Source organism: Lutjanus erythropterus, chromosome 14 (genome assembly GCF_056507025.1).
Source record: "Lutjanus erythropterus isolate fLutEry1 chromosome 14, fLutEry1.hap2, whole genome shotgun sequence".
Taxonomy (NCBI): domain Eukaryota; kingdom Metazoa; phylum Chordata; class Actinopteri; order Lutjaniformes; family Lutjanidae; genus Lutjanus; species Lutjanus erythropterus.
Genome location: NC_139330.1, coordinates 15,053,599 through 15,078,867, shown reverse-complemented (window position 1 = coordinate 15,078,867; position 25,269 = coordinate 15,053,599). Strand labels below are relative to the sequence as shown.

Sequence of the window (25,269 nt, the reverse complement as noted above, 5' to 3'; positions counted from 1 at the left end):
ATTATTCACTGGACTGAAGCAAAACATCTCCAATTCGAGAACGACGTTCCAGCGAGTAGTTTAAATTCAACTGGTTAAAATATACAAAGCTGGTTGCAAGGCAGGGGCAGGCTGAGGGTTTTGCTCATAGCTTAAGAGCTACACTCCCAGAGTTAATTAAGATATCATGTTATGGGGTGAATTTAAAGAAAACAAAACTGAAAATGGTAAAAAAAAAAAAAAAAAAAAAAAAAAAAGAAGAAGGAGGAGGAGGAGGAGGAGAAGGTAGAAACAGTGGCAACAGAAATAGTATATGCAGACAGTGAAACAGGGCTTAAGTTTTTTTCAGGAAGTCTTGTCTTTTGTTAGACATTGTGTGGGTGTGCTGTCTACTGGCATCAACATTTTTGCCACATAATGATCATCTTTTGTCTCATCAGCCTCCACACAGACATGCATGCTAGTCAGACAGGATGAACTATTTCCCACTGGGAGAGACAGAATATATGCTCCTCGGGTTTGCAGTCTTGTGTGTACCGAAGAATTTGTATTCTAAAGGCACCCACAGCGCCGTAGTGAAAATAAGAAGAGTTAGATTAATATTATGTTTCATTAAGGAGTGAAGAATGTTTTGAAATATCTATCTTTTTGTCAGAGGTTCAGAATTTCTTCAGTCTGACCCTAGAGGGAGCTACAACTGTGGTCCACTGGCAAAATAACATGTAAACTGATCCCTACATTTCTGATATAGTACAGGCATTATATGGCATGACTTCTTAAATGCAACAGAAACTATTTCAGCTGTTTCATAAATATGTAATTGATAACATATCAAAAGTCTTAAGGAATCCAAATGGTGAACAGTATTCAAAGGGTTTTACATTTCACATGGAGTTGGATGCAGTACAGTTACTGTGCAAAAGAAAATTCTTAAGCCTTAATGGGTTAAAATCACAAACTGGATTTGTTTTCTTGCAATTTCTTTGTGAGGAAAACAAGTTTCACTTAAAAGCTAACATGTTTATGTTCATCAGTGCCAACATTTATGTTGTTTAATGCCAATTTGGCAGTCATAAATAATTTGGAAGTAATATAAAAGTGATATTTACTTCTTTTGTTTTAAATTTTTTATTAATCAGTGCCAAAAAATATATGAATTAGTGCCAACTTATGCTTGTTTACAAGTATACTAAAACTGACTTAAATTATTATTTTAGGAAGCGATTTGGGGTAAAATGTCTAAACTAGTGATACAAAACAGGCACTAATGAATTGAAAGACTAATAATAATAATAATAATAATAATAATAATAATGATAGAGGAATATCAAATCTTCATCTGCCTCAGCATATCTCTTCATTTCTAAACGTTGTGTGCTTGTCAAACACATTCTAGATGTGATCGTTGTTGTTATGCTTTTAATTAAAAATAACCTGCAGACAGACTAATAGAGGTTCAGATATTGAACTCTATGTGTGCTGATTCTTCTCCATGCACTTTACCCACACTGGTTAATGTGCATCAAACCGCTGCAGAGATAACGACCCATACTGTCTCAGTTCTCTCAGAACCAAATGTGTCAGTGTGTTCACTTCTCATTTAGGGCGCTGATCCCTGTTCTTTGACATCTCCTTAATGATCAGCAAGCTTTCATCTCACACTAGTGAAGGCTGAGGCTGATGGCACAGACACACGCACACCCACAACACATCAGATACATGTGCTCCAGGGCTGCATAATTAATTTAAATATTATTGAAATCACAATAAGTGCAATATCCAAATCGCAGAAGCTGCAATTTTTTGATAAAGGCAAAATGTGTGACAGAACATCATTGTAATGAGGTACTGCAGTGCTGCAGAAATGCCCTGGTGTACAAATTCTGTCCTGCAGATGTAAGAAAGCATCTTTGTTTGGTTCAGACCCCAACAAATGTCACATCATCATGAAAGTGAAAATGAAAATTGTGATGCACAAATGACCATTTTCGCTAATCATGAATAATACCACAATTACAGTATCTGTCAAAGTAATCATAATATGATTTTGTTTTCACCGTATCGTACAGCTCTGGGGTGCACACTATCAGGGAGACCAGCACGGTCTTATAGGGTCTGGGTTTGCTTGCGTTCCCAATGAGCTGAGACCACAGAGAATATTGTCTGGCGAGGTCGGCTCCACAACTCCACGCCTGCCAGAATCTGTGTGTGTGCAGGAACGCATGGCCCCTAGCCACAAGTGTGTGTATGTGTATAAGCATGTGCGTGCATGTCTCTTGCTAGTATGAGTACTTGGGCACGGTTGTGTGTGCGTAGGAGTGTGGTGACCTACAGCTGTGATGTGGATCACCAGCATCCACTGCTGTGAATGAGAAGGATAAATAATCCAAGGTGCTCTCTGTTAGCTGTTTGATACTGAAGCCAAATGCATGTGAACGGAGCATAGAACCAAGCAGTCCCACAGCAGGACCAATTTGCCAGCATTCAGAGCAGCTTGACCCCAACCCACCTGACATGAATGCAATCATTCAGCGAGACCGGAGAACATTGGCCCTCCCGGGAGGCTGCTCCTTCCAGATTTCAGAGCTGCTGCACAGACTGTACTGCTGACTGATGCGTCAGCAGATAGACATAGTGACAGTGACTCTCCTGAAAATAATCAAGCATTGATGTCCTGTCTAATGAAGGGTAAGCCTCCTGAATCAGCTATTCAGCAGAGATGGTGTGACTCATGGAAACAGACGTGATGGAATGAGAGAAAATGAGAAGGGAAACATTGGAACAAAAGAAATTCTGATTATTTTGGTTTGGATAGCTGTTGGAGAGTGAAGAATAATCCCTCACAGACACTCTGGATGTTGGCTTGAACATGTGTCTACTGCCTCCCTACAGTATGTGTGGGTTCTGTTGCACTTGTGTTTATTCTGTTGCGTGTCCAGTGTGTTTGTGTAAGCCAGCTCCTGTTCTCGAGGTGGTACGTCGTAGGCCCCAGCAGGGAGAGTGTGAATGCTGTGCACCTCCTCGCCTTTTTCTCCCCACTTGTCTTAGAACCTGGTGCTCTCATGTTTCAGCATGCGGATGTTGGTAAGCGTCCCGCTGCCCCTGTGGTGGTACCCATAAGCCTGGCGCTGCCCCTCCAGTCACCGAGCGCTGCTGCCCGCAGACGACATGCTGCTGCTAGGACTGGAGCTGCCTGAGCCCCGGTCTTCAAACACGCTGATCTCTAGCTGAGGACACAGAGAAAGTCAAGGATCATCAGGATGGAGAGTATCAAAATACAGAGTTGAGAAAGTGCCGGAGGCTAAAACCAAAGTTTCTGCTCACACTACATTTTTCATACCAGAGTGTTGTCATGTGGGGGTGCAAACCTAAACAACTGATCTCAGATGAGGTGTACTCATGAGATGTTTCTGCTTGGAGACTGGTGTGAATATTTCTTCCTTCTCCTCCCTGGTTTCCTGTGGCTTTCTCATTGGATACTGCTTATTTCCCATCACAGACGTGTCTCCAAGGTGCTCCAAATACCACTGCATCTTGTTTTTGGCTATAATAAAATCACACATGCTTGAAAAGTAAATATGTAGCATCTGGAACAGCTCACAACAAGGTCAAGATTTGTCTCAATATCACTTAAACTAGATGTGGGGATTTGCCCACTTATGGGTTTTTGACTCAAATATCAAAAAATAGTCTGGGGCAGGCAAATCAGTGCAAAAGTAATTCTGTCTGAACTAGGTCAAAATGGACCACTGGGTTCCAATATGCCAGGGAGCAAGACCAATTTCAAACAAGAATTCATTTACTTCTCTGATGTTTCAACAGTCACATAAAGACAATTTCTAAACAACCAAGCTACCATCTTAAACACACAGCAATAATTAAAGGATTTCTGTCTGAGCAAGATACAGAAAAACTTGTTTGTACTTTTATTTTCAGTATTCTACTGGTGTCTTCACAGGTCGCAGTAAAATAATCAGTCAGACACTCCAGCTCATCCAGAATACTGTTGCCAGAGTCCTCACTAACACCAAGAGAGTGGAGGACATTACACCAGTCCTTAAATCACTGCACTGGCTTTCTGTGAGTCAAAAGATAGATTTTAAAATCCTATTACTTATCTATAAAGCACTAAATGGTCTTGGGCCTAAATAAATCTCTGATTTACTTTTACATTAAGAAGCCAGGTCATCTGGAACAGGTTCACTCAGTGTTCCCAGGTTCAAAACCAAGCAAGGTGCAGCAGCATTTAGTTTCTATGCTCCCCACATGTGGAACAAACTTCCTGAATATCTGAGGTCTGTTAAAAAACTGTCATCTCATTTAAATCAGGGCTTAAAAACATTAGGGTTTACTGCAGCTTTCCAACGAAGTGGACGCATTTGCTTGGTTTCGCTTGTTGCTTTTATGGTTTTTAAAATGCAATTCTAATGTTATTTTTTTATTTAAATGTATTTCTATGCTCATGGAAAGCACTTCGAATTGCCTTGTGTCTGAATGGTGCTATATAAACTTTCCTTGCCTCACTCAAATCCTTTATGATAATTGAAAAAAACAAGTTGTGTAGGTTCAGGCTAGGACCTTGATTCTCAAATTATGGTTCTCTAGCTTCCTCTAGTGGTACATAGAGGAATCCTCTAAAATTTGAAAAAAAAAATCATGAAAAAAACATATAATCAAAATACTACAAAATTTAAAAGTGCAAATAGGCTCCTTAAATTATGAGATTGTTGAAATGCAAATCAAAATAAGTTTGATCTTCCCTGTAATCTTTTTGTTTCAATATCAGCTGCCACATGCACACGGATCATCTATAATTAGCTGCAAGCTAAACTGATGGCAAGATAGTAAGCAGAGATAAAGTGAAGAAACTGAAGGTCAATAAGCATGTGTGTGTAAGAGGGCTGCCCATTGTGGTGAGCTGTTCTAGTGCTACTCTTTGTACAATGTGGCTAAGAGTCAAGAATAAAAAGTCTTCTTATTAAGACTGAACCTATCTCTAGCGTACACTGTCCGAAGCTGAATAGGGTGGGCTCATGCTACTGTCGTTAAATGTCGATCATGCTGTGAGCCTTATATTTTCTTAGGTGGTATACGGCCTAAAAAGTTTGAGAAACACTGGGCTACAAGATCATGCAAACAAGGAAAAAAGTACACATGCTATCCTGTTCATTTGGAGAATTAGGTCTCTAAATGGCCTTCACAAACAGAGAGCATATTGTATAGGACTGTATTGACTAATAAGTGTTGGTAATAGGTTGGCCCTGTGACTTGGAGCCTGTTCTTTGAGCCAGTCTGGGCCAGACCTGTGTGATGGTCTACTGGACACATTCTCTTTCTCTCCTTCTGCCTTTTAACTAAATGAAAAACTGTGCTGGGATCTGACGCTTTTCTGAAAACGTAGAAACTTAACAATCAGAGAACATATGATCAGCCACGCGAAGACTTAGAGACATTTGAAAAGATTGCAATCGGACATCTTGTTCTGGAATGATGAAACAGAACCAGACAGCTTGAAAAAGGAAAGCACAACATCACAAGTGCATTAGACACCTTAGGGTGCTGATTCATCACATCGCCCTGTGTTTTTTTCACCTTTTGTATTCAAAGGACATTTGACAGAGCATGCATGCTTTTTTCAGCCCTGTCCTGCTTCAGATTTACTCCTGGGAATGACAGTTGGTCATTGAACAGCTCCTCTGGAGCAGCTGGAGTTTAAGTGCCTCATTCAAGGACACCTTCATGGTAATATACGAGGAAGAGAAGGTATTTCTTTTTCATTTATCCAACCCAGATGTTTCCAGCAGTTCCAGTAGTTCTGGTGACCTTCAACTCATGAAGCCTGGTTTCTCCAGTCTCTAAACTACTGCCACCTCCTATCAGTCTTCTGTATGCCTGCCTGTCCTGTCTGGGTGTTTACCGTGCTTTATTTTAGAGAACAGCAGATGAGCAAAGGATACAACCCTCATTCCTCTCTCTATGGGGTCTGTAAGCAGCAGACCTCTAGGAGCGTAGATCTTCTCATTCTGCTCCTGGATGTAGCCTGATATCTTCTTCAGCACCTGGAATGAAACAGAAGGGCAGAGAGGGGTTAGAAAAGGACAGATATACATTTAGAGATAATCCAGATTTGATTAGAACCATAAGAGGCATGATGAAAACTTGAAAACACAGGCAGAACATGTGGTCTAGCAGAAAACAATCTGAACAGACATTACCTGCATATTACTTAAGTGCAGTCTGTGTTACATGTAATAACCCTGTACCTAAAAGAGGCTAAACATTGGCAGGGCTGCAGCAACTTTAACCTCCTCCTGTGCTGTCGTGGGTGGAAAAAATGAAAAATGGAAGAAATGAGTTTGCACTCCTGCGCATAGTTAGCATACGGCATATGATACTGACTCTCTCGAGTCATTGGCTGTCTTTATTTTTCCTGAACATTATAATCTAAACTCAAAGTAATTCCATTATGCTCTTAGTACGGCAGTTATTTTTATACATAGTTCCAAGCCACTCATGTCAAGCAAGGCTGTATGAATTGAATTACTAAAATTGACGAGCCTGAGCTTTTCTCTTTTTGAAGTTTTCCATTTGGAAGCTTCAGTTCCTAATTCCAAAGATGGCTCTCTCAGGCTAAATGTCATGCCTTGGTTAACTGTCGGGGCCATTTGGAAGCACTCTAAAATGTGAGGTGGACAGTTTATTTAGATTGCATTGGCACTGGACTTATTTCTCAGTTTTGCAAGTGCGTATTGCATCAACTGTGCAAAAGCCACAGAGCAGCAGTGGAGTGAAGCTGAGCACTAAGTTCAGACCATACCTTGGCACACATCTTCAAACAAGCATGCCTATATACATTCCCCTACACGCCTTACAGTTACACACACAGAGTTTGCCCTGGAGACTAGAAGAGTGTTTAAAGAAAACCTAAGCACTGTGATGTTGTCCCAGGTTGCTGCTGATAGCAACCAAATGACTGCTGACTGATGGCAAGTGATGCTAACTGCACAGATATTAGCTAAAGTGGCATCATTAGAGCAGCTTATTCAGCCTCAGCTATGCCTCTGTGGACATCAACAATGCTGATGTGCCATGCCTCCGCTAAACTCTGCCTAACCATGTCAATCAGCTACAACATGCTCCACTGGGTCTCATGTACACAAAAAGAAGCACATCTGCGTGTCTGCACTAAAACAACACACGTTTGTATCATTTAAAGAAAAAAAAAATACAACATTACATATTGAATACAATACTTTATATCGAAAGAAAACTCTAGGTTGTCACAGTTTTAATCTTATTTTCAAAGCTTTAGCATTTATTTCCACTCACCAAGTAAATGTAAATAACCCAGTGGCTCTTAAACATATTGTATGCTTTTAAATCAGTTACAGTTATGGCTACAGACCGTCTCTGCACCTTCCTACACTCGCATTTTGTCATTAATTTGTCTCAGAGCCTCCCCACTAACTTGGACTGATCCATGATCCTACTGTGCATCTGTGGGGATGCTTCAGGAAGACAGTAGCCAATACCCTGCTACTGTCTGGCAAGCGATACAGAAGCATCCGCTGCTGTCCACCAGACTTCAGAACAATTTCTTCCCTCAGGCTGTGAGACTCCTCAATTCATCCTCTGCACTCCACCATGAATCAAAGTCATTTATTTATTCAAGAATTAAAAATGGGGAGTACAAAGGATGTGGAGGGCCCCAACCTTGTGTTTGCCTTTGGCCCCAAAATGATTAAATCCGCCCCTGCATATGTTTAACATTAACATGATATCAGTAATTCCTTTTTAAAATCACCTGTACTGGTATATCGTGACAACGCTACTAGGAACCTACCAGAATTGCAAAAATGGTCCAACAGAGTCCAAATCAGAAACATAAGTGGTCAGATGAACAGACAGGTTGTGGACAAGCAACAAGTTTATTCATATGATCTAAAACTTTGTTAAGTAGGGCTGTGTATCGGTAAGAATCTGGTGATACAATACGTATCATGATACAGGAGTTATGATTCAGTATATTGTGACACTGTAAGTAAGGCATTGTATCACTTAAAAAACAAAAAAAATATATATACTATATATATTAAAAAATAAATGTGATTTCTTAGATACTGTAAGCACAATGTAAAAAAAAAAAAAAGATTCAAGTTACAGGCTACAATTATCCTTTGAAGTACACTGCATTAGGATGTAACTTTTGTGCATTTTCCTCAACTGTTATTCAACATGACAGACTCACATCCTCTTTTAAGTTAACTAAAGGTCACTGTAGCACTCTGAGCCTTGAGAGATTAAAACAATAGAGACTGAGCAACACACTGAGCAGCACTCCTCTGGGATGTCAAAGGCCTGTTACAGCTGCAGGCACAGCTGCTAATATGGTGACCCCTGCTAGTGAAGACTAAACCACAGAAGAATACTTCTCTCTGTCTCCCATTAGAAGAAGGGAATTTTGCAATGTAATGTCTGGATAATGTTACAATTGGGGAGCGAACAAGTCATAAAATTCCTCAATGAAAAGCCATTTAAGAAGCCTTCAAAAGGCAGTGGTTTGCTCCATTGGGCTGCTTTAAATCAGTCAGATCTATGTCAAGTATAAGCAGAGAGCAATCAGTATTTAACTTGGAACAATGACAGTATATCCACACATTTCTCAGCACAATGCAAACTGTGTCTTTTGTTAAAAACTCCATCAAAGAGAATCAAATATCATGGAAAGGAAGCAGAGACACACCGAGCAGAGCCCTGACTAATAGGTTTATTGTGGTGCAGGGAAAAGGCCAATCCTTTCACTGCTAGCAAGCTCTCAGGGCAGCTCAATCCTCCTCAGCGTAACAATATGACAGTCAAGTATACAAGCTGTGCCTCTGTTGTACTGGCATGTGTGTGACAGCCCTTCTGGGAAAAGCTTTGTGACTGTGTGTGTGTATCGCCTAAGAAGCAAAGGTGCCACAGTCTGTTTCAAATGCATGTTAGGAGTGCGTACTCCTTTTCTAGAATAAAAGTTGTTTATGTCACCGAGTGCAATGTACGGGGAATGATGTGTGTAAACATATGTCTGAGTGAGCCCCATATGTGCAGCCACATTCTTGTGAATAATAGAAGAAGAAAAATAGGTGATGGAGGGCGCAAACTATGCGTGAGGGAAGCTTTATGAATACTTGTGTGCACATGTATCTGTTCTGACATGCAGCGAGCAATCAGTGTCCTTTGATAGGGTGAGATATAAGCTTCAAGGGTTCTGGGTGCTCCAATGAATCTGAACACTGATCCATGCTCAGTGGTGTGTGTGGCCTCTTTATCAGCGAACACACACGTGCACGCACAACATCAACTTGGGTGGGTATATTTGATCATCGTCAGTCATAGCGTCATTCAGCCAAGATGATGAAGTTAAACAAGTAAATAAACAACTCTCCTGTGGAGCTGATAGCATCTCTGCGTCTCAATGGAGCAGCACCCAGCTGACAGGGAGATGAAAGGAGCCTCAGACCAGGCCATTTCTGCATGGCTTCAACGCAGCAATAAGTCCTTTTGTGCTTCTTGGTCAAGCTCCCAGTACCTCCACGCTGCTTTGATAAAGAAATGTTTACAAAACGCAACAACACGAGGGAGATGAATGTTGTGGGTGACAGAGATCAGAACAGAGAGGCATGCTGGGACTTCACGCCCCTCCAGTTTCTTCTAAAACACCGACCAGGTACCTACACAGTCACAAGAGGATTAATCACACTCACTGTGTATGGGAGTGTTATGTATGCGTGTGTTCTTGTTCCATGTCATGGAGCGAAAAGCAGCAACACGGTTTAATTACCTGCCCTTTTTCACGATGGTCATCTAGGTTGCACTAGCGCTAGGCAAAATGAAATTGAACAGGGTGTATTTGACGAAGTAGGCAGTTCACTGTGCCGAGATGCCACCAAAGTATGGCTATACTACACTCCTGTGACACCGGCTAAAAAATAATTGCATAAAACGCAGAAGGATTTGGTACAGGTATTGTAATTTTCTGAAACGATACGGTTGGCGTGCCATGCCTTGCCCACCGGCACACAGGTGTGGGCTTTAGAGGGGGTTTTAATAGGACGGACAGCCGAAGGGAACGTTGTGCAGAACAGAATCAGATCATATCTCCTGTTTTTTTGGCTCAACTGTGTGTTCTGACCTCAGAGAGTTCATTAGAGCACACAGTTCAATGCCTTTGTGTGTGTGAGAGAGAGCTGGCTTCTAGAAAAATGGACAAATAGGTAGATACCGGTAAGTCTTGTGGATGGGCAGCGGAGTTTATAGTAACCAGCTGTGAATGAATATTGGTTGAGCCGAAATATTCCTCTTCCGACATTAATATTCTGCTGCACACTAATAGAATCCAGATCCATTATCACCTTCATATCTTTAATATTTTAATATTAAAATAATTTATTCATGTTTATGACAGATCTAAGAAGGACCTGGATTTGAAACTGCTGCCCGCTGGGTCCTTTCAGTGTGGTGATTGTATGTTCTCATTGGTGTTCCAGTTTCCTCCCACAGTCCAAAAACATGCAGCGTATTTGCAGGATATTAAATAAGGTAGGGCTGGTAAACTGCCTGTGGGTGTGAATAATTAGTATATATTAGATGCGTGAAAGACTGCCGACCACTCTAAAGGTAGGGATGTTAATCATTAATTGACTAATCACCATTAAAAATCTAACTGTTTCAATGCTCACAAGTTTTCTCACAATGATTTGGTCTGCCTTGTTAGCCACCATTTGGAGCAAGAACATTTTTTAAAAATATTATTCTGTTGTTGTTGTTTTGTGTCTTATTAATTATTAATTATTATTTGATTGTTTGATCAAAAATCCCCAAACCAAACTTTTTTTTTTCAGCTATGCCATTGTTAGACTATCCTTACAATTGTCATTTACATTGTAGATTCTTCTTTAAAAATCTAGTCTACCTAGTATGATGTGTAATATAAGAACTGGTAAACTAAGGCCTTGTCTTTGAAGTGTTTTTTTCTTCAAATGTGCACCAGATGCCACAAATATGCAAAGGTGGAGGGGAATAAAAATACTGGGAGAATCACCAATTCTGCCTTTGATTTTGATTATTGAATTTGAAAGCTCATTTTGATCAATTTTGGATTTAATGTTAAAATTGTGTCGCCCCTACCTGCAACCTTCAACAGGATATGTGGGTTAGATAGAAGGCTGACTGGATAATCTTTATTTTTTTGTATTTACAGCACAATGCATGAGACAGACAGTATTTCTCCCAGAAGGCTTCATCAGGTTTGCTCTGTGATCAATAATATATCAAATGCTGTCTTAACAGACTGTGTTATGAGACTGTAGCCTCCAGAATAATGATTGAGGTCTCTATGGAGGGTCTATTTTAGCTGCAAAAAGAAGAAAAACAGTCAGTAGCCATACCAAAACAAGCTCTATAAAAAGCTTGGTGTTCTCTAAGGAAATATTAAAGCTATAAAAGCCGTGGAGGCTTTAAAGAGTAATTAAAAGTTTTGGCGAAGTACACATATTTTAATTGTTTCCATTTAAAGATGAAATGGTCAATATATCTCTCATGTAAGAAGACAACAGGCGCAGGTGACTGAGGAGACTTTGTAGAGGTGGAAATGCACAGGTGTTATTAACATTAACAATGGCTCTACCCTATTCAGTTTTCACAGTTAAAAAAATGTTCATTTTTATGACCCGTGGTTTAACTGCAGCGCCCTAGAAGCAGAGTGTACACGTGTTGTGAACTCGCCCATGTAGTCACATCCTAGTATCTAAATGATCTGTCCTTTAAATAGCAGGATAATACTGTGACATTGACTTTAGACCAGGTTTTTGTTGTTCAATGGTTTCGCTTTCTGCTGCCTCAACATGGGTGCAAGTACATGTGCCACCTATACAGCGTGGGCGCTGAGCGAGAAAATGACAACTGCATCAGTCAGAAAAAAATAGCTCTGACAGCCGCATTGTGCACCACTTTGCGCCACGTAGAAGATAGAGCCCCAGGACTCTGAGGCAAGTCTAAACTGGCAGCTACATGAAGTGCAGCTTTCTTTACACCTTTTCTTTTCTGTCCCAAAATGACCTCTATGAGGAAGACCTACTGGCCTTTGCAAAAACACTGGAATCAAGAGAAAACAGTCAGTTACATGGTGTAACAATTTCCTAATAAGCAACAATCTGTATGTCCATTGTTACAGCACATAAGCCATGTTAATTGAGAGAGAGTAAGAGAGTGGTATTATTTCATTTAACTCTCAGAAAGAAAGCAAATAAGTGTATTCCACAAAACTACTCCTTTAATTCTGATCCACAGGTGGTATATGGCCATGTTGTATTATAACATTGAGGTGTGCACAGGTTTATTACCTTCTCATAGCGAGTCTCCATGCAGAGGAAGATGATATACGCTGTCGCACAAGCCAGACATCCCTCCAGGTACGACTGACCTCCAATTTTTTCGGCCTCCACATAGTAAGAGTTCAGGGTCTTCACCGTCTCCTCAAGCAAGGTTCGCTCAATCTACTTACGGACACAAACAAACATCCAGGTAGAGATATGGAGGCATGCACACACCATAAGGGCTATGAGAAGTGTTGTGGTAGAACTGTGGGAGCAAGCTGTTCAGCTATAAAACAGCGTGCCAAACATACCAGCTGCACTCTGCTCAACCCAAAGTACTCTGACTTTGTTAAACAATTTACAATTTACACACCTCTCTAACAGAATGAAGATGAAAAATTACTCAGAAGTGGTTTGAGCATCTGACAGACAGCATTTACAGTGAACTGATGTAGATTAAAAAATAAGTTTTCAAATAGTCCTTTTACACTGACTCTCTCTGTGTTTTTTGATCTGTGTGTATGTGAGTTTGAACAGACTGTTTTAGATGCTAATTGCCTGACAAATAATAATAATAATACTTCCACAAAACACCATTCATGCTGAAGGTGAAAAGAACAAATTTGCACCTCAAATAAAAAGCACATTCTCTCCCAGTGCCCAAGATAGACAGTGTAAAGTGTGAAAATAAAAGCTTCTGGCTTCCTCTTCTTCGGCTTTACGTTTCTTCTGAGCGCATTCACAAACACACAGAGGAGTTTCAATATATTTGTGATACTTTTATACTGCTTTTGTCGGCTGAGTTTGAACTGCAGGATATTAGAGGTCATGCTGAATCCATCTGTGGCTGGGGTGGAAAGTGCATCTTGCAATGTCATCATAACTTTTCATTACATAATATTTGGATTTCATATATCTGTTAGCTGCTATGGATTTGCTGCTATCTTTAGAGATGTACATATATTCATGTATGACTTTGCCAATACCCATCATTCACACGAGCTCTGTCATCCAGGATGAACCATTGTAGTGATCTTATTAAGCTATATTGAGCCATCATTCTTGCTGTCTTGGAGGATGTGGGTGGGTGTTGTTTCAGGTGAGTTGGGATTTTGCCAATATATTACATTTGCTGTTACGTGTATCTGCGAGCGTGTGTTTGTCTTTGAGCTCACCCTGTTGTCAAGTTCTGAGGGGAACTTGGTCAGGAAGCGGCAGACGGTTCCTTCACTGTAGTCTCTCTGGATGAACACCTTTGTTACCAGCGATGCACTGTGCCTCAGCTCCTGAAGGTTATGGAACTAAGCACAAAACACAGGAAAAGCACACATGTAAAATTTGTGGTCCAAAATACATTTAAATTCATGTCAGCATCAATTCCAAGAAAGTTTGGACGTTGTGTAAAACTAAAAATAAAATGCAATGATTTGCAAACCATTTTTGACTTTTGAATGCTCAAAAACACCTGTTTGAAACATACCACAGGTAAACAGGTTAATTGGTAACAGGTGACATTATCATAATTGGGAATTAAAGGGGCATCCTTGAAGGGCTCGGATGTTCACAGGCAGGGATGGGGCAATGTTCACCATTTTGTGAAAAACTATGTTGGCAAACAGTCCAACAGTTTTAGGACAACATTTCTCAACACAAAACTGCAAGGAACTTCAGGATTTCACCATCTACAATCCATCATATCATTAAAAGATTCAGAGAATCCAGAGAAATCTCTGCACATAAGGGCCAACATTTAATGTCTGTGACCTTTGACCCCTGAGGCAACACTGCATTAAAAACCCACATAAATGTGTAAAGGACACTACATGGGCTCTGGAACACTTAGGAAAGCTGTTGTTAGTAAACACAGTTTGTCGCTGCATCTACAAATGCTAAAATGCTGTTAAGACTCCCCCACGCAAAGCAAAAGCCATACATCACCAACATTCATACATTTTCAGACAATTTTTTTGGGCCCAAGCTCATCTGAGATGGACTAACACATGTCAGGCTGTTTTCAGAAATCAAGGACGTCTGTTTCCTCTGGGCTGAAGAAGAAAAATACCATTCAGATTATTACCAGCGCTAACTTCAAAATAAACCACCGTTAAATAAACCAAAAAATGCTCTCTCTCTTGCTTAACCAGACTCCACTGGCAAAATCCATTTAGCTATTAACCCTTTCCACAGGATCTGTACTGGTGCCATTCTCTGCTTCTCTAAACTGGGGTGTGTTGCCTCTACTCAAGGGGGGCGTACAATGTATACATACAGTTATCCAACCTTTCCTGCCGGCTTTGAGTTGTATTTTTGCCTGACAACACAGGTGCAACAGGGCTGCACAGTGAGGACATGGTACTATGCTACTACATCAGTGCAGGCTTAAATACAGTAGCTCTCTCCTCCGGCATCAAAAGGCCCAATTGCAGTAATAACAGAACGCTTTGGAAGACTCTGCTTTACAGCACTTTGCTGCTGAGTGGTGTGTTTTACACCAAAACAGTCATTCCCCTGAGAAGCATACAGCAGCAACCAAGTGGGCCAGTGTAACTTGTCCCCCGCTGATCTAAATTACTCCCCTCAAGAGGATGGCAATTAGAGATACAGTGGGAGTGTGGAGGGAGGGAGAGGGATGAACAAAAAGGGGGTGAAAAACCAGACTGAGTAACAGACAGAGAGACATGAGGTTTGTTTTCATTTCAGAGCTTCAGATAATTCGACATTTAACAAAAATGCAATATTTACTACATTCTGTTCTTTGGCTTTCACAGCAAAGTTTGGCTAGCTGCTGCAGTGTTGTTATTAATGAAAGCAAACAGAGTCTGAGGTTACCTGTATGTATGGGCCAGAGAGTCACTTCCATGTAAGCAGATACAGTACAGAGCCAGGCTTTCATCTCTATATAGGGTATATCACTCACAACCAGGAATAGCATCCAAGCTGCTATTTTCGTCAGCTAAAAGCCAAAATCATGTCTCAGCCGCTAGATCTTTCTGCCTGCCAGAGCTTTTAATATCCCTCTTTTTCGCCTTCTCCATCTCTCTAACACTGCCCCCCTCCTCTTCCTCCTCCTCGCGCTATCTTCGGGCCATCGTGATGAACAACAAGTCACTCTATTAATAGAAGCAATTATCAGCACACGATTGAGCATCATTTATCCAAGTTAGGATCAGTTGGCCGAGACTCAGGTTCATTAAGATTACACAGGTCCTCTGGTTGTGACTGTGAGAAAGTGTGTGTGTGTGTGTGTGTCTGACTGCATGTCCTGTATGTGTGTGCATTTATATCTGCAAGTATGTGATGCAGCGATGGAGAAAGTTCTCTTATACTTTATGTAAGTAGCAGTACCACAAGGGAAATGTGCTATTAAAAGTAGAGGTCCTTCATCCTGCAAAACCTGCTTACTTCAAACAGATATTAGGAGTAAATAGTGCTCAAGTATTCAAAGTAAGAATCTGCTGCTGGATGTAAACACCATATGCCCAGTTTTGTGGATTTTCATGCATTCAAAAAAGAAAAAGGTAAATGAAAAGAAGGATGGAAGAGGGAGGAAATGGGACAAAAATAAAGGAGGAAAGAACATAAGTTGGATGGAAAGAAAAGAGATTAAAAACACTGGATTAAAGACATGAGGAAATCTGGAAGTAACCAAGAAAGGAAATATGGAGATGAATGAGATAGAGAGACAGAGGGAAAGAAAAGTAACAAAAGAAGTAGATATGGGCAGAAAAGAAAACAAGGGACGAAAGAGAGGAAGAAAGGATGAGTGAAATGAGTCACATACACTAGATTCAGGCCAGTGAGACGTCCCGGTGTGCTTTGGCCTGTCATTGTTCACCTACTGACCTCCGCCTTACATCTCTGTGCTACATGTCGCTCGCAGCTGAGCAAAGCAGTCAGGAGTCATGTGTCCATGAGGCCGCCAATCAAACACCGAGTTCATTTATCTGTCCAGACACAGGATCTCATCAGAGGACATGTCTGCGCCCACTCCTCTGATTTTAATGAACTTGGAAATTTGTGCTCCAGAATATAAAACTGATTGGCTTGATGGGGGTGGTGTATTTAAAGGTCAAAACTGATATATCTGACAACAGTTGCCCAAAAACACTGACGTATTGTGACACCCTGTTCCAGCATTTGAAATAATAAGAGGCAGTATGTTTCCTTTTTTAACATCTCTGTGTGTTTTGGCGCCTTTTGACTTTGCAAAAACAACAATCGTAAATGTAAATATGTACTTCACTGTAGCTTAATATCAAGTACTCTTTGGCAACTCCTCTCTCCAGACTCACCCTGAATGACCAGGAAATTACCCTCTCACAAGTTACTTACAACTGCCAAAGTCCTTCAATTCTACTCCTATTCTTCTTCGATACTAGAGGACTTCATAAAATATTTCTTTAGTCACGTGGTGTTGATGTTACTGGCAGAGGGGCCTTGTCTGTGTCCATTTAAGCCTTTAAGATAAATGTTTTCTGTTGGCAGAGTGCTGATGTTTACTTTCCTGCGTGGGAGATCAGGGTTCAAATCCAGCATATTACTGTTTCTAAATATAGTATACAAGCAGACAGCAATGTTAAAGTGTCATACTGATCACACCAGACTCTATTAAGAAGCTCTGCATCGTGCTGCGCTGTCTGACCTCTCCCTCCACCCACATAGCTATGACTTTTAGCTTAGTGCATGTTTGTTTGCCCACTGATTAAATGCATCGGGTAAACAAACACAGTGAGATACATTAACATAATTTCATAAACACATATATTTTTGTTTGCACAATAGGGAATCAACCTGTACACAGTTTATTCAGAGGTTTCAGCATGAATGGTTTTCCTGGGGTAATTCCACACATGCATTTCATATTTTATGAAATATCCACTGGTTGATTCTCAATTATGCTGGGACAGTATATTTTAAAGGATCAAACTCTTGGCTATCAATCTTTGTACTGGGCCAATATCCTAGCAATTAAATTCTTTATTAAACGTAGACGTCACCTCAGATAGAAAATCTGTCATGTCAGTCATGTTGATGCTAATCAAAATACACATTTTTGAATCATTGCAGAGCAAGTTCAGAAATAAAAAATAAAATAAATACATAACACAAAGCAAAACATTTTATGAATTACATATACTTCAGTACATAAATCCTTAAAGAATAAGTTTTCACCAAAAATTGTAATTAGATTGTTGGTATGAATAATACCTTAATTGCTCCAGTTCTTAAGAAAGGGTGAACTACTTTAAACATATTTTCTTCGTCATTTGCTTTTATTCCTACCCTGATACCCTCCACTGGTTATTCTCTCCAGCTTGGATCTGTGGGTCTGTGTGACTCTCGCTGCTCTGACATGTTTCCTAGTTTAGTCACTCCGACTCAAGGAACACAGAGCAACAGCATGGGTGAGTGCTGCCAGTGGGCAGACACTGCAAAGGGCACACACACACACACACACACACACAATTACAGCACAAGCAGTAAATTCTCATCTCACAGCTCTTTCAGCATTTTTCTTACTGTCAGCTCTCTCTTTTCATCTCTTCGTAATATAACTGGTTTTCTGCCATTGGGAGCAGGGTTTTTCATGTTTACTGCCAAGCTGCGCTAGCCAGAGGTCTATAAATCATTAAAGTTTAGACAGTGTTGACAAAACAATCACATTTCCATGACATCTAGGTGGAAGATCAGTGACAGTGGCACCAAAGCTGGAAGAGAGTAAGCATTATTTTTTTAGGATAAAGGTGAAGCATTGTTTTCAGTAGAGAGCTGAGCCTTTGCCAGATGATTACCGTGCTTCGACACATTATTCGTCAACAGCGAAATACTCGAGCCAGGGCTAGCCCACAGACTGAGAGGAGGATCTGGCAGGAGTGGACTTAATGGATCCAGAGAGCGTCCATGCAGCACAAACAGTCTGCAGTATGAGCTGATTGTTACTCAGTCACTTAACGTGGTCATTTGCTGACTTGGCATACAAGAAATGTCATGGAATGAGTTTTAATATACGATGAGACAGGGACAGAGAGAGACGGGTGGATAAAGGCATGATGGGAAGTAAACTGTGCTGCTCATCTCAAACTCCAATCACTGATGGATACAAACTGCAGCAGCCTGTTCACATTAAATATGCCATGGATAATTTATGGGCCTTGGACATAAAATCTGTCCCGCTTCCACACACACTATCTGTGTGTGTGCATGCATGTGTGTGTGTGTAATTGATGGGACTTGGACAGGGATACTGGCAGATCACCAGAGGAAATCAGGGCCACTCTGCCAATGTCTTGCAGGCTCACGGAAAAAAACAATCATGAATCCTGTCCAGTTTACTGTCCACTACACCTTTACCTGCAGGCCTGTGAAAAACAACTTAGTTCACACATAATCTGGATGCTTTTCAATAGATCAAATCAAATAATCAAATAGTTGTTGACTATCAAATTCATCACCAACTATATTTTGATAGTCAATTTATCAGAATGAGTCTTTTTTTAAGAAAAGTCAAAGTTCTTTGGTTTCAGCTTCTCAAAAGTGACTATTTTCTTTAGTTGTGTATGACAGTAAACTGAATATCTTTGGGTTGTGAACAAAACGAGACATTATAAGATGCCATCTTGGTCTTGGTCTCTGGAAATACAGATGGACCTTTTTCACAATTTTCTTACATGTTATGGACCAGAAAAACTAACTGTGAGAATAATTGACAATAAAAATAATTGTTAGTCATAGGGCTGCAACAAAATGATTATTTTCATTGTCAGTTAAACTGAAGATTATTCGTTATCAAGTGATTAGTTGTTTTGTCTATGAAATGACAAAATGAAGATGTCTTGTTTTGAATACAACACAAAGATATTTAGTTTACGTGAGGACTTAAGAAACCAGAAAATATTCATATTTGAGAATCTGAAATTAGAGAATTTTGACTCTTCTCTAAAAAATTACTCGAACCAATTGATAGATTATTGAAACAGTTGGCAATCCAACTGATAATTGATTCAGAACGGACTAATCATTGCAGCTGTGGTTAGTTGCAGCCCTACTTTCCACTATATGTATACATTTGCATATTACATGCATGAGCGTGCTGTCCAGAACTTGCACTAAAGTAATGGCTGTCTCCTCTAGTGAGATCATTATTATGATAACTAAGGCAGCGATGTCTTCGGCATTATTACCAAGGACATAAAAGGGGGGGAGACAGGAAGACGTGCTCCTGGCCTGAGAGCCACCAGGCATTACTGAGGCTAAAAATACACCAGCAAACTGCTGTTGATGCTGTCTGGAGTAACTAGTTGTACTGTATGACACTGCCTGAGCAACACCGTATCTGCCATGGACCCTCTGCATCTTCTGCTCAGTGCTGTGTGGAGCTGTCAATCATGATAACTACATTCATTACATGGAGAGAGTGTGACACCAGAGAGCTGCTTCATTATGTGGGCCCCATTTAAAATGCAAGGACAGAGCCTTGCCAAGCTAATTTATAAGTATGACAGAGGGAAAGACAGAGGGGGAGACTGTCCCTGTCCATGGTGCTGACTGCCCCATCATCATTAGTCTTCCAAGCTTTGAACTGACTGGACATGCTCCACCTGGATGACACTGGTTTGTTTTTTTGTTTTTCACGACAATGCATAAAAATAATATGTGAAAAAAATGAGAAAATGTCAGTTCTGCAGATGAGGGTGGGTGTCTGCAATTACAGCGCTCATAAACAGTGATGAAAGTAAGTGAAATTGAAGCTCCTGGAGGGAAAATATTTTCTTGCGTGAAGAAAACGTTACATGACTGGACTTCAAATTCATAATAAGGCACCCAGTGGTTAAATTAATGCAACATTCAGCCGAAACACGAACGATAAGATACAGAGGAGGCACAACAAGCAAAACACTCAGTTAAGGCAACAAGACTGCATTTCTCCACCTGTATTTCTTCAAAAAACAAACAAACGGATGCACAGAATCATTTTTTCCGGGTTTTGTTCACAGAATACTAAAAGAAAATGCAGCTAAACAGCAGAATGTCTTACCTCTGTCGCCATATTGCAGTAAAGAGGGTGCAGGAGGATCTGTCCCGTGCTGAAACCGACAGCCGTGTGCTCGTGCTGTGCGGGACACGCGACTATAGCGCGCGGCAGGAGAGCTGAGCGAGGCACGAGCGAGCGAGTGTGCACGTGCGAGTGCGTGACTGGCGCGCGCCCTTGCAAATGTTATCGCAGGAGGAGGAGGAGGAGGGAGAATAGAGGAGGAGGGGGTATGTTAATTACATAAAAATTTCTATTAATGCATAAAGCGAGAATAATTTTCTCTCAGATAGATTCAGTCCGCAAGGTCACACTTTCGAAACTCATCAGAGAGGATTTTACAAGTGTCTGCTGTTTATTGAGGTCAGTGTTTCTTTTTGTGGCGCCTTTTTGTGGGCTATTAATAATTTCATTGATTATAAATAATTCAAATAAAGTGCCTTTAGTTTCCGTTTCTATTTGTGAATAATCAAGTCCAAGCACAAAAACAGCAACATTTCTTAAATGAAAGGCAAGAGGTAAATACAAAGAAGTTTAAATGTTCTGTTCATATAATGCAAACCACACCATGTCTGTATGACTGTCAAAATAAGTCATGTTAATACTCTGTGTCTCAAATAAAAGCATGGCTCAATGTTACCACATAAATGCTGCAATATCTAATGTTACTTAAAGCTAGTGCAAGGAGCTTTTAACTGGTTTATTACTTTTACTTCTATATGACTAACTCATCAAGACCATCTCCGAGAAGACTGGGTATTTTTATAAGGTTAGTTTTTGTGCCCACCACAGAATTGGATTCTTTGTGAAATCAGACAAAACAAGCCCGAGTTTATATTTTCCCAGGCAAAGTTACAGTGAGTAGTACATTACCTGAGAAGCGGCACAAGATTTTTATTTAGTTCATTTTATTTTTGACTTTATATTTTGCAGTTATTATGATGGTGGGAACACTACCGCTTTTGTCCACAAGGGCCTCAAAAATCAACAAATTCTGAAAGTTCATTGTAGTAGGCTTTAAGATTTTTGGATTGTGTGAAAAGTAATTTTAAATTTAGTGCAATATGTTCATTTTTCTAACAGAAAAGTGTGTCAACACAGACAAACAAGGTGCTTGCACTGGACCATGTGGCTCGGGGATAATTGTAACACAGTGCAGAATAGTTTGGTTTTGTTAATTTTTTAGCAATAACCTTGAGATAAAATTTATGTAAGATTAAATTTTCAATCATCTAAACTTACTTCGGAAGAAGAGAAATACTATACATCCAAAAAGTAACTTACATACCTAAAAATCATTTTTTTTGTTGAAAACTGCCAAAGTTAAATTATCCTGCTCCTCTTCCACAGTCAGAGAGAGAATCCAACTGAGCGTGTGCAAAGTTAGTATCACACTTGAGCTTGTTTCTGATTGTAGAATTTGTTTGTGTTACAATTGCCTCCAATCTCCCCAGTGTTGACCTGCCTGAGGATAAAGACTTTTATTATTGTTCTAATAGCTAATGTAAAGATGAATATATAAGTGTACAGAAGTGTTATGATGATACCTATGAGAATATATGAGATCATTATTAAGTCATTGGTGAGTGACAAAGTGAGTCCCGAGGGTACGATTACAGTGAATTTACTGTTAAGCCTGAATCACTTGTTACTGCATGCAGTGAGTCTCTAGCTTATTTAAATCAAAGCCTGGTCTCATATTTAGGCAGAGCTGTATAATCATCCAGGAGGTGTTTACTGTAGTCAACACTGCTATCCTTCTGAGGCAGGTTGGTTCTGGTGCAAAGTGGTCATGCTGCGCTGACTCATACCGTAGCCCATGTGCTTAATGCACCATTAGAAAATGGTCGTATTAAACATTCATCAGAGCCCACTTGGGAGTCCTATATTGCCACTTTTTCCTCTCAAGAACAGCAAATTCTTCCAGTTCGCAAAAAGATCAAGGTCTTTCTTGGTTTTAATTTTTTACAAGGTCGACTAAAAATGTAGAAGCCAGATAAAAGCTCTTGTTTTTGTGCTCTTGACGGTTCCAAGGACAGGAAAATGTTCTTGATTAGATAAAAAGGACTTAGAAGAAAGATAGTGAGTGAAATCACTTTGATGAGGCTATTTTTTTCTTTCTTTGACATCATGAGTCATGACATATCAGCTGAAATTAGTCCCCTTCTCTTTCACTACAATACACATTTCCCGAGGTATGCTTAGATCACATTTCTGGCACAGGCACTCAAGCGCACACAGAGGCTTGTAAACACACACATGAATATATCCACAAAGACGCGGCAGCATCCAACTCTTATGAATGGAAACAGAATCCAAAAATAAGACGGAAGAGCTTTAACAAAATGAGAATTATGCAGAACTAATATTATTTGCCAGGATCCTGCTGCTTGCTCCAGATTGCTTGAAAAGATGTGTATCTAATCACACACTGGCAAGATTCCTTTGGGGTGTGTGCATTTACATTCACATTTACGTGTTTTTGTATGCATGTGAATTTGTGCATGTTTGTGCATGTGAGTGTGTGTGTCTATTTCCCATTCGGCATTCTCCAGAGTATTTTCTCCTCCAGGGTTTCAGGCACACAAACACACATGTACAGTACACACTCATCACATAAGCCCGAGGAACCTATTCAGTGGATATACCTCATTATCAGTGTTTATTATTATATGTGCATAATATGTAGGAAGTGGAATGCAACACAAAGCGACCAAAAATCATTTGCAATCTTGTGAGGCTCTAATTATCACTACATAGCTGAAACTAATCCACTGGGTTGATAAAAACATTACAACAAAGAAATATTTTGTCTTTTTTTCCCTAAAAAGACCAATATGAATGTTTTCAGGACATCCTTGATCAGTGCCGTCCATAAACAGTACAAATGACTGTCATAAAAATAAAATATTACCCTTTTTTAAAATCTGTCAACACTATGTTAAGCCTTCTACAACTTAACTGTGTGGTTATGTGCCTTACAGTCTGCATTTAATACTGATATCTTTATATGACCTACATAAGCAACCAATGACATCCATGAGAAGATTTCTATATAGTTATTTTTAATGCCTGCCACGGGGTTGGAATCTCCGTGAAGTCAGATGAAATAAGCCTGTTTACATCTTCCCAGGCAAAGTAACAGTGAGGAGGAGATTTTTATTTGGATAATTTCATTTTTAGCATTAAAATTTATGGTTATGACAGAGGAAACACTCCTGCTTTTGTCTAGAGAGGCCTCCAAAATTAACACAATATCAAAGTTCCTTGTTGTAGCTTTAAGGTGTGGTTATGTCTAGGCACAAAAATGTCTCGATTAAGGTGAGGAAATCTTTGTCGTCATGGTGACAAGAAGATGTAGCATGACATCATTCTGCTGCCAGGGAGGCGGCTTGGGAAGGGTGGGTCAAAGTGTCTTACACTGCAAATAGTACTTTTGTTTGAGTATAAAAATGATCAAAAACAGGTATTGATTGACTGGAAAAGTTTCAATACAACTTGGTATCAGGTTATTATTGACCAAGTACTACATATCCCGTAATCAACAGAAGTCGCCAGGTCACCAAATTCACTTGGATTTTACCACTTGGGACCATGAATCTCTGTACTAAATTTCATTGAATCCATTGTCAGAATATTTCATTCTGGACTGAAGTGTCGAACTGACTGAATGACATCACCATCCAGGAAGCCATGCTGCTAGCATGGCTAAGAGGAAAGTACAGTGGTATGACAAAGGAGTAGCTGGGGTTTGTGGCATACGCAGCTCTGTGTCAGCTACTCAGCATATATGTGTGTATGTGTGTATGTGTGTATGTGTGTATGTGTGTGTGTGTGTGTGTGTGTGTGTGCAGGGTCATCACAGATATTTGGATTTGGTCACAAGACTGACACAGAAATGTATATTTGGTTATATAGTGCTTGAAGGTAATAGGAAAGATATTGGATTTGGGGTTGATTGTCTTTTGGGTTGCCAGTGAATGTGAGCAGACTGAAGAAAATTACTGGGTTGTTGCATTCAAACTCCCATCATGGCTGAACATATGCATTCCTATTTATATTGAGAATGTAATGAAAGAAGAAGCCTTCATATTACATCTTATTCTGGTCTTCCTGTGTGTCTGAATCTGCACTTCAGCAGAAAATAATAACTTTGCCGCAGCAATTATCATAATGACCCATAGCACTGTACACACGCACACACACACACACACACACACACACACACACACACACACACACACACACACACACACACACACACACACACCGCACACAAATATTGCCTTTTTCACATTTCAAACTTCATGAAATATTTATTTCAGCAAAACATTCTTGGTTTCCGCTTCAATCCAGAACTGCCACTTTCTATTTGAAGCTTGTGCTGTGAAATGTTGAAGATGGTGATACTGACCCTGCAATGAAAAGAAGAAAAAAAGAACTAAAAAAAACACTGACTATTACTGTGGTTTCTCTGCTCTAATGTCCTTACACTTGCAGTGTTAATGTAGCATTAAACACTTTGTCAGGGTTGTTTTGGTTGATGTGGTTTTGACTTGTCAGGTTAATCAAATCATCACCTGGAAGAGAATTCACCTGACCAGTCCTGAGTATGGACAAAAACAAAATCATACCTTCTATGGTTCTGTGGAAGCCAAGAACGACCCTGCTTGCAATTATTTTCTTTAATTACATTATCTTGAGATCACAAGTTATTTAGTTTGTTTTCTTGAGATAACAAAACGTTTTCCTGTGATAATAGGTTGAGAAACCAAAACATACATTTCTCAAACTAACGAGATAATTTATTATAAGAAAATTATTTTTGTTTTCTCAAGATCATGAGATAATTATGGAGAATGCTAAAATTATTGTAACTGCAGCGAACAAAACTTCATGTTTATT

At 39.9% G+C, this 25,269-nt stretch overlaps 1 protein-coding gene across 1 annotated transcript; it reads right to left on the bottom strand.

The window, feature by feature from the left end:
• Positions 1–919: 919 nt before the first annotated feature.
• golga7bb (golgin A7 family, member Bb) lies at positions 920–20,454 on the bottom strand. Its single transcript, XM_084736334.1, has 5 exons — positions 20,371–20,454; positions 13,511–13,636; positions 12,363–12,515; positions 5,937–6,038; positions 920–3,206 (listed from the first exon to the last, which is right to left on the bottom strand). The coding sequence occupies exons 1-5, from the start codon at positions 20,380–20,382 to the stop codon at positions 3,120–3,122; spliced, it is 480 nt and encodes a 159-aa protein (XP_084592460.1). The 5' UTR covers positions 20,383–20,454; the 3' UTR covers positions 920–3,119.
• Between the last annotated feature and the right edge of the window lie 4,815 nt (positions 20,455–25,269).

Excerpts from the sequence above, each read along its gene's own strand:
- golga7bb (XM_084736334.1), bottom strand. Across the intron at positions 12,516-13,510 it reads CCTCAGAACTTGACAACAGG|ATTGAGCGAACCTTGCTTGA; the intron begins GTGAGCTCAAAG and ends GTCCGTAAGTAG. Across the intron at positions 3,207-5,936 it reads TAGAGAGAGGAATGAGGGTT|CTAGAGATCAGCGTGTTTGA; the intron begins GTATCCTTTGCT and ends CTGTGTCCTCAG.